At 42.7% G+C, this 15,166-nt stretch overlaps 1 protein-coding gene across 7 annotated transcripts in view; it reads right to left on the bottom strand.

The window, feature by feature from the left end:
• Positions 1 to 15,166, bottom strand: part of LOC132894137 (TOG array regulator of axonemal microtubules protein 1) — a 144,001-nt gene that overhangs the window by 70,792 nt on the left and 58,043 nt on the right. For all 7 annotated transcript variants that reach the window (XM_060933503.1, XM_060933502.1, XM_060933508.1 and 4 more), the window contains exon 6: positions 746 to 981. In XM_060933503.1, the coding sequence (XP_060789486.1) occupies positions 746 to 981 (236 nt within the window). The remainder of the gene's footprint in view (positions 1 to 745; positions 982 to 15,166) is intronic.

Here is a 15,166-nt window from a genome sequence, read left to right as displayed (position 1 = left end):
TCTGATTGGCTACTCTACTACCAGGCTATCAGCCCACATACCGTGAGTAGAGAAAAACAAAATGGCGGAGCAGGTTGCTGAACCAACTGAGGACGAAATAAAAACTCTACTTGAAAACAAAACCCTAAAAAAATACAAAAAAAGAGCAACAAAATATGGAATGAAAGTATTAGATGGTAAGAATGTACATTTTTCAAGAATTATTATTATTATTACCGCATATTTCACAAATTGCTCCTGTCATTTCACCAGTTTGTTTACATTCTTCTTCTTTAAGCATTAAAATTTGTTGAATTTTTTTAGACTGTCTCCAAAACTCAAAGAAGTTTGAAAATTATATAACTGAAATGTCCAAGGAAGAATTAAATAAATGTCTTAAGTTATTTTATACCTTGGCACAACAGCAAGACGGCACTTTCTACAAAAAAAACCAACACGAAAGTCAATTTGTGCAGCCATCGATAGGTTTTTAACAAGTCCACCTAATTGGAAATTATTCCACTGGACATTTTGTATAAAGTTATTTATCAAATTTGCAAAAAAAAATGTTCTGTGTCTCAAAATCCGGTGAATGTGGATAGAATAAAGCAATTATTCCACTCAATCTCGTCGTACATGGCTTAAAGCTGACATCAGCTCATGTACGACTCGATTTCGTGGAATAACTTAATTATCTGCATCTGGACAATAAATCAGAAATGTAAAGTGCTTCCTAGAACATAAATATACAATTATGCCCGCCCACCTCCTCCTTGTCCACTGGCTCCTCATCTGGTTCTTGCAGGTTCATGACAGTCAGGTCGAGGTGGAGATTCCTGTTGCACAGATCTCTCCGGTTCCCTGAATCCTGCACAGACAGCTGTGTGACAGGAGAGGGACGTGAAGACCGGACTGCGTTCAGATCCTGAGGGAATGATGAGGAGGACACAACGCAAGTCTGAGAAGCGTCCATTGGAGAACACCTGGTGGAGCCAGTCTCACCTGCATCGAGGATTAGAGGTTCAGTTTATTCATTATACTGGTGTGTACTGTGTGAAACTAACTCTCCACTCAAAATCATTGTGTGTTCTACTGGATCACATCCATCATGCCTGATCCACCAGATGATCAAGCGTGAGCAATAAAACAGGCAGGAAATCCATTTATTCATACTTTACTAATATGAACAAAGCAATCACTGGTTAAAAGGAGAATGGCTATGGTCGCATCCAGTGTTCTAAATATAAAAATATTAATATAAAACCTGAGACAACATTGTGTGAAAAGTTCACCATTATAAAAAATACTTGAAATTGATTTCAAAGTTGATGAAAATTCTTCAATAACTACTTTAACAGGTAGCTCACATCACATTACGTTACGTTCTATTCATTTCACATGGCACATGAGGGCAGATTTAAGGTATCATTTAGATTAAAAGAGACATTTTGATCTGAAAAAGAGCCATCAATGGGCCTTCCATTATCAGCACCTTCATGTCTGTGCAAGAAAAGCTGTCCTTAGGATTATCATGACATTGCCATTTTGTCTGACAGAATGGCAACAGCTGTATGTTTTCTTTTATGCCCCGGTTCCAAGGTTGTCATAGCTGGGGGTGGTGGTCAGAACAGGCTCCCATCATCTATAAAATGCTCCCATGGCATGCATCTTACATAGCCTCTGACAACGAAGTCAAGTTCCTGGCCTTCACATGTGGCTTAGCCTCCAAGTCCGGCAGAACCGTTTCTACCAACAGGAAAAAGGGTGAAGGCATGTCACTGGCACCATAACCAGTTGCTTCAGGCAGATGGGGCTCATCAGTCCAGGAGGACTGCTCATTTAGGAAAAGGAAAACTCTGATCTCAAACCTCTGCTGCCTTGAGGCCATATCCAGTCAGGGAAAGGCTTTGGGAGTCAAGCCTGAGGAAAAATCCAGAGTCGGAATCCTGAAGGCGGTTGGATGTTAACACTGACCTCCTTCTGGCAACTCCTGCAGCCAAGTTGGCTCCAAACGTAACGTTCTGCATTCCCTTAGACCCAGCCAGTGTGGCCAAGAGGGGGGCCCTGTTATCTGGGCAGCACAAGGCCTCCATACACTGTCACCCAGGAGTGGAGAGGTCACTCCAGTCTCACCTCATGGTGTGAGCCCAACACGGAAGACACCAGTTACAAATTATAAGTCCATGCTTGACTGACATAGCGCTGGGCACCAAGGGCTGTCTTTGATAGTGGGTGGGATCATTGTGTCCCATCGGTCAACTATCACCCGCTTCAAGCCGGGCAGCCCACAGCCAGCAAGGTGATGGACCCGCCACAGTCTGCCTGCTTCAGTGGGTGCCTGGAGCTCAGAGCTTCACTCAAACAGATTGTTAACCATGCACCAGGAAAAAAACAATGGAAAAAGCTTAAGACCCAAACTCTTCATATTGCAAGCTGGAACGTGTGAACAATGTGCACTGGGTTGTCCGACAACCTCCAAGAAATTAACGATGCTTGTAAGACTGCAGTAATTGATCATGAGCTGCACAGACTACACACTGATATAACAGCCCTACAGGACACACGGCTACCAGACAGTGGATCCCTGAAGAACACGAGAGACTAGATCTTCTTCTGGCAGGAGAAAGGCATCAAAGAAACTAAAATCTCATCTCATCTCAGCTCATTATCTGTAGCCGCTTTATCCTGTTCTACAGGGTCGCAGGCAAGCTGGAGCCTATCCCAGCTAACTACGGGCGAAAGGCGGGGTACACCCTGGACAAGTCGCCAGGTCATCACAGGGCTAGAAACTAAAATATTAAAAATATTTATGTTTAATAAATATTATTTGATTATTGCTATCTATGTGTGGGCCTCCCTTTCCATGTTGCTGTGCCCTGAGCCAGGCATTTGTAACATATGGGGAACTCGTCTGGGAGTTTTGGACCAGTAATGGTAAATATGTGCTTTTATTTTTTGCTCATTACTGTAAAGTATTGAGTATTGTGTTCTTGGTTAAAAGCACTAAAACCCAGTATAGTTGACTGGTCTGATGGTAAACTTCTGTATCAGATCCTCAGGTGATTTTGGTGCAATGAGTTAACTGGGCATTAACTCATTGTTCTGGAATTTTTGGGGAGGCCCACATGGATGTGTAATTGGAAATTGGTTTGCTGTTTTGATTCATTTTTCTTTTTTCTTGGTGCAAGGAGACAAGGAGGCAATTGGTTGTTTTGTGCCTGGGCCTGTTAACAACCAGGTGAAAGTAATCAGCAGTGGTTCTTTGTTTGATAACTGCGGGCTAGTGTTTTTGCGAGACTGGAAGAAAAGTCTGTCGGGTGGTTTTAGCCAGTGGAACGCTGTGAACCCCTGCGTTAGGTTGTAGGTGCTTAACGCTCTTTTCGTTATTTTCCTTTATTGTTTTTGTGCTGAATCCTGGATGGAGGCCACCGTCGTGTTTGTCTGCTTTAACGACGGTGGTCGGAAAAGTGGGGCATCGCTGATATTTGGGTGCTTCAAGTCACTTTGTCCTTGGGATCTGCACGAAGACTAGGAATTAAGTTCATAGAGAGTAAGTGTCTCACAGAAATGAGATGCAGGGCAGCTCCTCTCCAGTAGGTAGTTTCCCCCCTCTCGTAGAACAGTGTTGCTACACTTACACTGGTTTACTGTTATGGAGGTAAAGTCTCTCATCTCATCTCATTATCTCTAGCCGCTTTATCCTGTTCTACAAGGTCGCAGGCAAGCTGGAGCCTATCCCAGCTGACTACAGGCGAAAGGCGGGGTACACCCTGGACAAGTCACCAGGTCATCACAGGGCTGACACATAGACACAGACAACCATTCACACTCACATTCACACCTACGCTCAATTTAGAGTCACCAGTTAATCTAACCTGCATGTCTTTGGACTGTAGGGGAAACCGGAGCACCCGGAGGAAACCCACGCGGACACGGGGAGAACATGCAAACTCCACACAGAAAGGCCCTTGCCAGCTACAGGGCTCGAACCCGGACCTTCTTGCTGTGAGGCGACAGCGCTAACCACTACACCACCGTGCCGCCTGGAGGTAAAGTATCCTGTGAATTTGTAAATGGTTCAAGTGTTTGGCTTAGGTTGCAGGGCTTTGTCATTCTGTTAGTATTTAATTTGATTATGGTAAATTTGGAGGAATTTCTCACAGCAGAGACTGACAGAAGAGATTTTGGAATCCTTAAGCAAAGAACAGTTGCATCAGACAATTGAGCATTATAATATTCAGGTGGCAGTATCAAAAAGTTCAAAATTGGCCCAGTTAAAGCAGGTAATTAGAATGAAACTTGCAGGAATATAAATTTTCCATCAGTAGCTTTCATGGACTCCACAGACTCTAAAGCCTCTTCAATGCCACTAGCATTAGGAAGCAAGTCGTGCGCTTATTCCAGTCTGACATTCGAACAACAAAAATAATTGTTAGAAATGCAACAAAAAGAGCATAGAGAGTGTGAGGCTGAACGTGAAGCTGAACGTAAAGAGTGTGAGGCTGAAAGAGAAGCTGAGCGCAAAGAATTAGAAGCTGAACGAAGAGAACGGGAAGCAGAACGTCAGTTAGAATACGAGAAATTAAGAAATCAAGAGCGGGAATGTGCAGTGGCTTGAGAGTGCTTGAAATTCATTTTTGAGGGTGAGATCCCTGCTGATAGCAGTAATGATCAACTTGAGGGGCGTCAGAGAGGGTTAGGATACTCCCCTGATCTATCTAGTATGGTCAGGTTGCTTCCAAGGTTGAATGAGAAAGATCCTGATATTTTCTTTTCAATTATTGGAGAGTCTGGCTGAGGATTGTGGCTGGGGTGACTCTGAACGAACCCTGTTACTTCAGAGCGTTTTTGTGGGTAAAGCGCAGGAAGCTTTAATTGCGTTGCCTGGACCCGAGAGGAAATGTTATCAACGAGTTAAGAAAGTTGTGATAAAATCATATGAAAGTAATTCCTGAAGCTTATAAATTGCGGTTTCATAATTTGAAGAAGGGAGAAAAGCAAATTTCCATAGAGGTAGCGAGAGTGCTTAATAGTCATTTTAACCATTAGTGCACCACTGTAGGTGTTACTATTTTTGAGGAATTGTGTAATTTTATTGTGTTGGAACAATTTAGAAACATCCTCCCTGATAGAATTGTGACTTGCATAAATGAGCGTAAGGTATAAACAGCAGCTGAAGCCGCAGTTTTAGCTGTCAAGTTTGTGCTGACACAGAAGTATTTCTAAGGAACATAATTTAGGTAAGGGCTATCGTGAGCAGCGCTTTGGACTCACAGGGAGTTTGGGGTTTTCAGGTCTGCCTGCCTCTAGAGAACAACCTAATCGTTCCAAAGTTGATCCAAGCTCCTGTCATTATTCTTTAGAAAAGGGCAACTGGAAGAAAGAGTGTCCGGTATTAAAAGAGAAGGTCTATAGGAGCAAAGCTAGCGTGGCAAAGCCAGTTGCACTCACTGTGTCTGGTGTGCAGGCACAGACTAATGTAATATCTAAGGCTGAGATCAGGGATGGGTCTAAGGCTACGTTCACACTGCAGGCTGAAGTGACTCAAATCCGATCTTTTTGCCCATATGTGACCTGTATCCGATCTTTTATTGACAATATGAACGACACAGATCCGATTTTTTCAAATCCGACCCAGGCCGTTTGGATATGTGGTCCTAATTCCGATCCCTATCCGCTCTTTTCATATGCGACTTCAGTCTGAACCGCCAGGTCGCATTCATCCGACTTACACGTCATCAACAAGCCACAAACGTCACTATTCTGCGCTGAAGTAGGCGACGGGTCTCTCAAAAAAAGTTACAACAACATGGCGCATAATCACGGGCGCAGATAGAGGGGGGGACTCGTCCCACCCAGATTTAAATTCACCTCGTTCGGTCCCCCCACTTATAGGGAGGAAAAAAACGTCTATGCTGTCTTTCTTTGTATAAGGCAAACCTCACGGAAAAATCAAAAGACTAATTACCATTCGGTTTATTGAGGTGCACAGCAGTGTATACATAGTTGCAACAACTCACATAAAACAAAGACTGATATTCGGTTGGTTGAGCTGCACAGACTGCACAGGTTGCGAGCTCGAGCTTGGTTGCTATGGTTACTAACAACAAGTTTGACAGGCATATCGGGGTTGGGGTTGGTTTGCTGGCAGCTTTGTCCTCCCCAGTTTTTTGTCCCTCACAGTTCAAAAAACGTATCTGAGCCCCTGCGCATGACATCAATGCGAGGGACGCTTCGGGCTGTGAAGGTTCTGAATCTTCTCAATGGAAGGACGCAGAGGTTAGGGAGCTGATTTCCATTTGGGGGGATGCAGCTATTCAAGCTAGATTGGATGGGTCATACCGCAACCGGGCGGTTTTACTTCCGTAAACACTGGCCATGCTCACTGCGTGTGACGTCGTCGTATCCTGCAATGCGCATGCGGAACACTTTTAGGTCGCTTTTCGTTCATACTGAGGATCACATACAAGTCGCATATATTTGTTAATGTGAACGACCTCACAAAAAAATCGGATTTCACAAAAAAATCGGAATTGAGCATTAAGCCTTGCAGTGTGAACGTAGCGTAAACCTGAAATGGTGGTGGCCTCATCTGATTTATCCAGTCTTGGTTCTGTTGGGTCCAGTTTGGATGGCTGCAGTTCTGATTCAGTTGGAGTGCCTGAACACCATTATTTTCCTTTTATTACAGATGGTTTTGTTTTGCTGGTGGGCAGTTCTATAAAAGTGCCAGTTAAATATTTAGGGATACGGGGACATCTGAGTCTTTTGTTTTAGACTCTGTTTTGCCTTTCTCTGAAGAGTCCAGTGCAGGAAGTCAAGTTCTAGTTAGGGGGATTGTTTTACAAGTCATCGCTGTTCCTTTGCACAGGATTGAGCTGCAGTCTGATCCGGTGCGGGGTGAAGGGATTGATCACAGTCCGCCCTTCATTGCCTTTAGATGGAATACATCTCATCTTGGGTAATAATCTAGGAGGAGTGTGTGTGTGTGGTGAGATGTACCTTCACTGTTGATAGGGAAAAATACTCCATCTAAGTTTGATAGTGGTTTGTATAGTTTTCCTGAGGTCTTCACAGCATGTGCGGTGACATGTGCTATGAGCTGTGTCTCAGGTGATGTGGATACTGAGAATGATGGTAAGCATGAGCTGAAGCCTGTTAGGTTTGCCTGTTCTACCCTCTTTCCTTTCTCATAGTGATTTTGTTACAGCTCAGAAGGAAGATAAAGGTTTGGAGGAACTGTCTGCTGGGGTTTTTTCTGGCTGAGGAGTTAACCCTAGGGACTGAAGTCCTGGAGACCAGGTTTTGGCCTTATTGCCTATAGCAGATTTCATCTTCCTGGCAAAATTCACTGGTCCCTACCCCGTTGTTCGGCAGGTGTCAGATTTGAATTATTTAATTTCAACTCCTGACCATAAGCGGTCTATGCAGTGTTGCCACATTAATCTGCTGAAACCATACAGTGTCTTGCAAAAGTATTCATCCCCCTTCGTGTTTGTCCTGTTTTGTCGCATTACAAGCTGGAATTAAAATGTATTTTTGGAGGGTTAGCACAGTTTGATTTACACAACATGCTTACAACGTTAAAGGTGAAAATTGTTGTTTTATTGTGAGACAAGCAATAATTAAGATGAAAAATTCTCCCCACATAGTGGCAGCTTATAATGCTGATGATGTGGTTGGTTCAGATGGTTCAGATGATTGTGTGCTGCAGCCTCAGCTGAGAAATTCAGAGAAGTTGGCAAAACTAGAGACATTACTTGGCCATTTGCCGATAGAACCACCTTTTGCTACAATTACAACAGCTGCACGTTTCTTAGGGTATGTCTCTATTAGCTTAGCACATCTAGCCACTGGGATTTTTGCCCATTCCTCAAGACAAAACTGCTCCAACTTCAAGTTAGATGGGTTTTGTTGGCGTACAGCAATCTTCAAGTTATGCCACAGATTTGCAATTGGATTGAGGTCTGGGCTTTGACTAGGCCATTCCAAGACATTTGAATGTTTCCCTTTAACCCACTCCAGTGTAGCTTTACCAGCATGTTTAGGGTCACTGTCCTGCTGGAACGTGAACTTTCAACCCAGTCTCAAACCTCTGGCTGACTCAAACAGGTTTTCCTCCAGAATTGCCCTGTATTTTGTGCCATCCATCTTTCCTTCAGTCCTGACTAGCTTTCCTGTCCCTGCAGATGAAAAATATCCCCACAGCATGATGCTGCCACCACCATGCTTCACTGTAGGAATAGTGTTCTCAGGGTGTTGGGTTTGCACCACACATAGCATTTCCCATGATGGCCAAAAAGTTCAATTTTTGTCTCATTTGACCAGAGAACCTTCTGTTTGGGGAGTCTGCCACATGCTGTTGGGCAAACTCCAAACGTGTTTTCTTAAGCAATTACTTTTTTCTGGCCACTCTTCCATAAAGCCCCACTCTGTGGAGTGTACAGCTTAAAGTGGTCCTATGGACAGATACTCCCATCTCCGCTGTGGATCTTTGCAACTCCTTCAGTGTTATCTTTGGTGTTTTTGTTGCATCTCTGATTAATGCCCTCCTTGCCCGGTCTGTGAGTTTTGGTGAGCGGCCTTCTCGTCAGGTTTGTAGTGGTGCCATATTCTTTCCATTTTGCTGTAATGGATTTAACGGTGCTCTGTGGGATATTCAAAGTTTGGGATATTTTTTATAACCCAACCCTGACCTTCTCCATAACTTTGTCTCTGACCTGTTTGGAGCACCCCTTGGTTTTCATGTTGCTTGCTTAGTCGTGTTGCAGAGTCAGGGTCCTTCCAGAACAGGTTGATTTATACAGACATCATGTGACAGATCATGTGACACTTTAATTGCACACAGGTGGATTTTAATCAAATAAGTTTGTGACTTATGAAATTAATTTGTTGGACCAGCTCTTATTTAGGGGTTTCATACGAAAGGGAGTGAATATCTATGCACACTCCAGATTTCTGTTTTTTCATCTTAATTATTGTTTGTGTCACAATAAAACAACAGTTTGAACGTTTAAAGTGGTTGTCATGTTGTGTAAATCAAATGCTGCTAATCCCCCAAAAATCCATTTTAATTACCTTGCCCGGAACGGAGTTCACCAGAGGGCAAGGTATTGTTTTCGGTCGGGTTTCTTTGTTTTTTTGTTAAAGATATTATGGGAAAACGGCTGGATCTTCATGAAACTTTCAGGATAGATGGGCATTGGTTTCAAATAGAACCTCCAACTTTGGGGGGGGGGGTCATCCGGTCAAGGTCACCAAAAAGGTCAAAATCATTTTTGTTGTGGCTACTGACTCATATAGAGGCTGTAGCCACTATCTCATTGTGCTGTAAGAATGTAACAGTGTCACAATCACGCACTGGGCATGCACATACACGTGTTCCGATTAAAATGGCTGGTGAGTGTATACAATTCGGTTCACCATTTGAAATAAATGGATTAGACTAAAGAAATCGCTTTCAGACATGTTTATGCTTATTACAGAGGGAAAGTGCGATCCACTGAGCTCTAGCGCCGGGCCATTTCCAGGAAATAAGAGCTTTGGTTATGGCGACAACATGTGTATGTCAGCCTCGGTTTGGAGGTTTCAGTTTTGAAAACTGTAAGAGGTAAGAGTAGAATAATATAAAGTACAGACACTTGGTATATTTTACTTCTGTGATTTTTAAATTGTTCATTTTTTGATTACGCTTCAGTTTTGTGGCTACTGCCTCATAGAGTAAATATATATATATATATATATATATATATATATGTTATATTTACTGTATGGACATGGTATCAGAAAACAATTTTATTTATAAGCAGTAGCCACACATACCCATAGGGTACCTATTTTTTTCGCAATATCTTCCTTCATATTCATCATAAGTGCTACCGGGAGAGGTTTGTTTTGCCTGGCAACACTCGTTCCATCTTGTAATGCAACAAAACAGGACAAACACCAAGAGGGATGAATACTTTTGCAAGACACAATATTACAAACGGTCCTCAGTGTTTGGGGTGGCAGACACTGGTGACCAGGGTAAGTCTGTAGCCCTGGCTGCAATCACTGGGACATGTCGCAGTTCTCCCTACATAGTGGCAGCTTATAGTGCTGATGATGTGGTTGGTTCAGATGATCGTGTGCTGCAGCCTCAGCTGAAAAATTCAGAGAAGTTGGCAAAACTAGAGACTTGGCCACTTGCCAATAGAGAGAGCATCAGACGTTAAGTCTTTAATTTCTGATTTTCCATCTTTGTTTTCAGATACGCCATCCTGTACACACCTAATTGAGCATGATATTGATGTTGGTGATGCAGAGCCAATAAAGCAGCAGTTTTACTAGGTGCCACCAGAGAAACAGCGTCATCTAGAGGCAGAGGTGATGTACCTCTTGGATAATGGTTTGGCAAAACCTTCTTATGCAAGCTGGTCCTCACTCTGCATATTGGTTAATAAACCTGATGGGACATTTAGATTCTGCACTGATTATCATAAACTAAAAACAAAGCTAGATTCATTTCTGCTCTCTAGAGTAGAAGACTGTGGACAGGGTAGGATCAGCCCGGTTTGTAAGTAAATTTGATTTACTTAAAGGTTACTATCAGGTTCCATTGTCACCTAGTGCTTGGGAGGTTTCGGCCTTTAGAACACCACCTGGCTTGTATTCTTATTACCTCCGCCAAGGAGGTTATGTTTTCGGTAGCGTTTGTTTGTTTGTCTGTTAGCAACATTACGGAAAAAGTAATGAACGGATTGGTCTGAAATTTTTTCCAGAGGTGTGACTGGGCACAAGTAACAATCCATTAAATTTTGGCTGTGATCCGGATCACCTTCTGGATCCCGGATTTTTTTAAAGGAGTGCTTTTCTACTGTGTCATTTTTTTGGGTTGATTCAGTACAGCGCATGCGCAGTGATATTCCTACTATTCATTCCAGCCAGCAGGGGCGCTAATTGTATATAACAGTCTGCTGTGCTGGCAATGTCTCAAATCGCAAACTAGCACACTAGGTAGTGTGTTGGAACACAATGAAGAAGTGCGCTATTTAGGCAGGCTAGTTAGGGTAGTAGTGGCCGGTTTGGGACGGAGTTCTGGATGAAATGAAATCACAGTCGCAGCCATAGCAGCCGGTGGCGTAAACAAAATGCAGAGAATTTTAATGAAGCGCTAGCTAGGAAAGTGGCTAATAAAGTTTATTAAATAGAGCTGTATACGTTTAAAAAAGGACTCCTTTTTGTTTTTTTTAATATTCAAATATTAAAAGATATATGTATATATTCATAAGCTATCGCAAGTTGCTAACATTTAGCTAGCTTGCATATTTAGCAACGCTATGTTAGCATTGTGTGTAATTAGCCAAATGGTATGGGATGTAGCTAGTTTTTTTTTTTTTTACTTCCCCCTCAATTCCTCTCTTTCTTTCTCACACACACCCATGCTCCCTGCCTCAGCAACATTACAAAAAAAGTTATGAACGGATTGCTCTGAAATTTTTTCCAGAAGTGTGACTGGGCACAAGTAACAATCCATTAAATTTGGCAGTGATCCGGATCACCTTCTGGATCCCAGATTTTTTTTAAAGGATTCTTGGCGGAGGTCTGCGCTCTCCAAGTGCTTTTCTAGTTCCATGATGAGTTTTGGGCTGCGGAATGCATCCGCCACATTTCAACATTTGATGAACCGCATTGTCTCAGGCTTACAGGGCTGTCCAGTATATTTGGATGATGTCATAGTACAGTGGTGCTTGAAAGTTTGTGAACCCTTTAGAATTTTCTACATTTATGCATAAATATGACCTAAAATATCATCAGATTTTCACACAAGTCCTAAAAGTAGATAAAGAGAACCCAGTTAAACAAATGAGACAAAAATATTATACTTGGTCATTTATTTATTGAGGAAAATGATCCAATATTACATATCTATGAGTGGCAAAAGTATGTGAACCTTTGCTTTCAGTATCTGGTGTGACCCCCTTGTGCAGCAATAACTGCAACTAAACATTTCCGGTAACTGTTGATCAGTCCTGCACACCAGCTTGGAGGAATTTTAGCCCATTCCTCTGTACAGAACAGCTTCAACTGTGGGATGTTGGTGGGTTTCCTCACATGAACTGCTCGCTTCAGGTCCTTCCACAACATTTCGACTGGATTAAGGTCAGGACTTTGACTTGGCCATTCCAAAACATTAACTTTATTCTTCTTTAACCATTCTTTGGTAGAACGACTTGTGTGCTTCGTGTCGTTGTCTTGCTGCATGACCCACCTTCTCTTGAGATTCAGTTCATGGACAAATGTCCTGACATTTTCCTTTAGAATTCGCTGGTATAATTCAGAATTAATTGTTCCATCAATGATGGCAAGCCGTCCTGGCCCAGATGCAGAAAAACAGGCCCAAACCATGATACTACCACCACCACGTTTCAAAGATGGGATAAGGTTCTTATGCTGGAATGCAGTACTTTCCTTTCTCCAAACATAACGCTTCTCATTTAAACCAAAACATTCTATTTTGGTCTCATCCATCCACAAAACATTTTTCCAATAGCCTTCTGGCTTGTCTATGTCATCTTTAGCAAACTGCAGATGAGCAGCAATGTTCTTTTTGGAGAGCAGTGGCTTTCTCCTTGCAACCCTACCATGCACACCATTGTTGTTCAGTGTTCTCCTGATGGTGGACTCATGAACATTAACATTAGTCAATGTGAGAAAGGCCTTCAATTGCTTAGAAGTAGAGGTCTGCGCGGGTCGGATTTTTCAGTCCCGCTCCCGCCCGCATTGTGCATTCCCACTCCCGCCCGCGCCCGCAAAGAATTATGATTTTCAGTCCCGCTCCCGCCCGCACCCACAAAAAAATTATGATTTTCAGTCCCGCTCCCGCCCGCAAATTCCGCATGATGCAGACATTCGCGTTATTTCTCAGGAAAGTTCTTGTCTTGACACAGCGTGATAGTGCCCCACCCCCTACTTTGAGTGGATTTCAGCATAAATATCTACAGCTCATGTTGTTATTATTTACCTTGTTTCGGAATTCAGCATGTACTGTCTCTAATAATAATAATCAGTGCTGTCAAATGATTAAAATACTTAATCGCGAATCACACATTTTTATCACATGAGAAACCATTGTAATTCTCTGATCAGCATAAAAAAGTGAATGGGCTTGCTTTGTACCAATGGTGTGTGTTTTTTTTTTTTTTTAATTGCAAAGCAGACCTAGTAAGAGAAGTGAATTGATTTACTGCTTGAGTTAGTCTACAACTTTAGTCAGAGAGACATGTTACACAGTGACGGTAGGCTTGACTCAATGCTATCCCAGAAATCCTTCCTGTAATATGCAAATTTGGCCGCCTCTGATTGGACAGCCAAATTTGCATATTACAGGAAGGATTTCTGGGATAGCATTGAGTCAAGCCTACCGTCACTGTGTAACATGTCTCTCTGACTAAAGTTGTAGACTAACGCAAGCCGTAAATCACTTCACTCATAGTTCTCTTGCTAGCTGAGTGTGAACTGCGAGTCATTAGAGTGTTCAAAGGATTTCCAGTTAGCGTGATCAATGGCAAATTTAAGATGCTATTCTTCTGGCAATCTAACTCTCTCTGCAAATTTAGACATCTTAAAATGTTTTTATTAATGCCAAATAAAATATCCAGTGCAAATTATATATGATAGACATAAATTAATAATTTATACATTTTATTTCAAACACATTTTTAGTTAGCGGGACTGCAGCTTATCACCGCTCCCGCCCGCGCCACATATGTGCACTCCCGCCCGCGCACGCATATGTGCACTTCCGGTCCCGCCCGCAATGAGCTTTCAAAATTTGTCCCGCGCCGCACTGCTTTGCGGCGGGTCCCGCGAGTCCCGCGGGACTCCCGCGGGAGTGCAGGGCTCTACTTAGAAGTTACCCTGGGGTCCTTTGTGACCTCGCCGACTATTACACGCCTTGCTCTTGGAGTGATCTTTGTTGGTCCACCACTCCTGGGGAGGGTAACAATGGTCTTGAATTTCCTCCATTTGTACACAATCTGTCTGACTGTGGATTGGTGGAGTCCAAACTCTTTAGAGATGGTTTTGTAACCTTTTCCAGCCTGATGAGCATCAACAACGCTTTTTCTGAGGTCCTCAGAAATCTCCTTTGTTTGTGCCATGATACACTTCCACAAACATGTGTTGTGAAGATCAGACTTTGATAGATCCCTGTTCTTTAAATAAAACAGGGTGCCCACTCACACCTGATTGTCATCCCATTGATTGAAAACACCTGACTCTAATTTCACCTTCAAATTAACTGCTAATCCTAGAGGTTCACATACTTTTGCCACTCACAGATATGCAATATTGGATCATTTTCCTCAACAAATAAACGACCAAGTATAATATTTTTGTCTCATTTGTTTAACTGGGTTCTCTTTATCTACTTTTAGGACTTGTGTGAAAATCTGATGATGTTTTAGGTCATATTTATCCAGAAATGTAGAAAATTCTAAAGGGTTCACAAACTTTCAAGCACCACTGTATATATACTGATGACTGGTCTGAACACTTGGAGTGCATTCAAGCTCTATTGAGGTTTTTCACCCACGTGACCAAGTCATGTGATGCATCGTTAGGCTGCCATTTTGGACGTCACGGCTCAAATCAGTTTGAATGCGAGGAAGGCGACAAACGAAAAACATAAAAGAAAAAGGAGCGAGATGCAGAAAACACCTTCACTATCCAGCGACGTAGGGCATTTACAGGGCGAGCAGAGGGAGAGGTATTTGCAAAAATTGAGGTTAGCAGGTTTAGAGAACGACGTTTACCTGCTTCCACCAGGATTGTTCACTGACATACGGAAGTACACGAAGCCCTCGTCTTTACCTGACTTCGGCCCACATGATCTGTATACCTATGTCGTTAAAAACCCATCGCCATACACAGGTATTGATCTGAAAGCGTATAAGAGTTTGGATGCCTACAAATATTTTGTGTCAGGCTGGGTAACATGCCTACATCAGCGGGTCGTCCCTGGAGCCGGTGGTCGCCATCTTATTACAGCTAAGGTTTGTTCACATTTTCATTTACTTTTGGTCCTCAGGATAAACAAAATGTTATTAAATGTCATTGAATAACTTCTTAGTCTGTTGAGACATGACCCGTTAAGCAAACCGGAGCGCGCTGCTTAATTTGAGGGGGAGCAAGCCGGAGCACGCTC

Source organism: Neoarius graeffei, chromosome 11, assembly GCF_027579695.1.
Source record: "Neoarius graeffei isolate fNeoGra1 chromosome 11, fNeoGra1.pri, whole genome shotgun sequence".
Classification (NCBI taxonomy): domain Eukaryota; kingdom Metazoa; phylum Chordata; class Actinopteri; order Siluriformes; family Ariidae; genus Neoarius; species Neoarius graeffei.
Note: the sequence above shows the minus strand (reverse complement) of the source record. Positions and strands in the feature narration are given on the sequence as shown.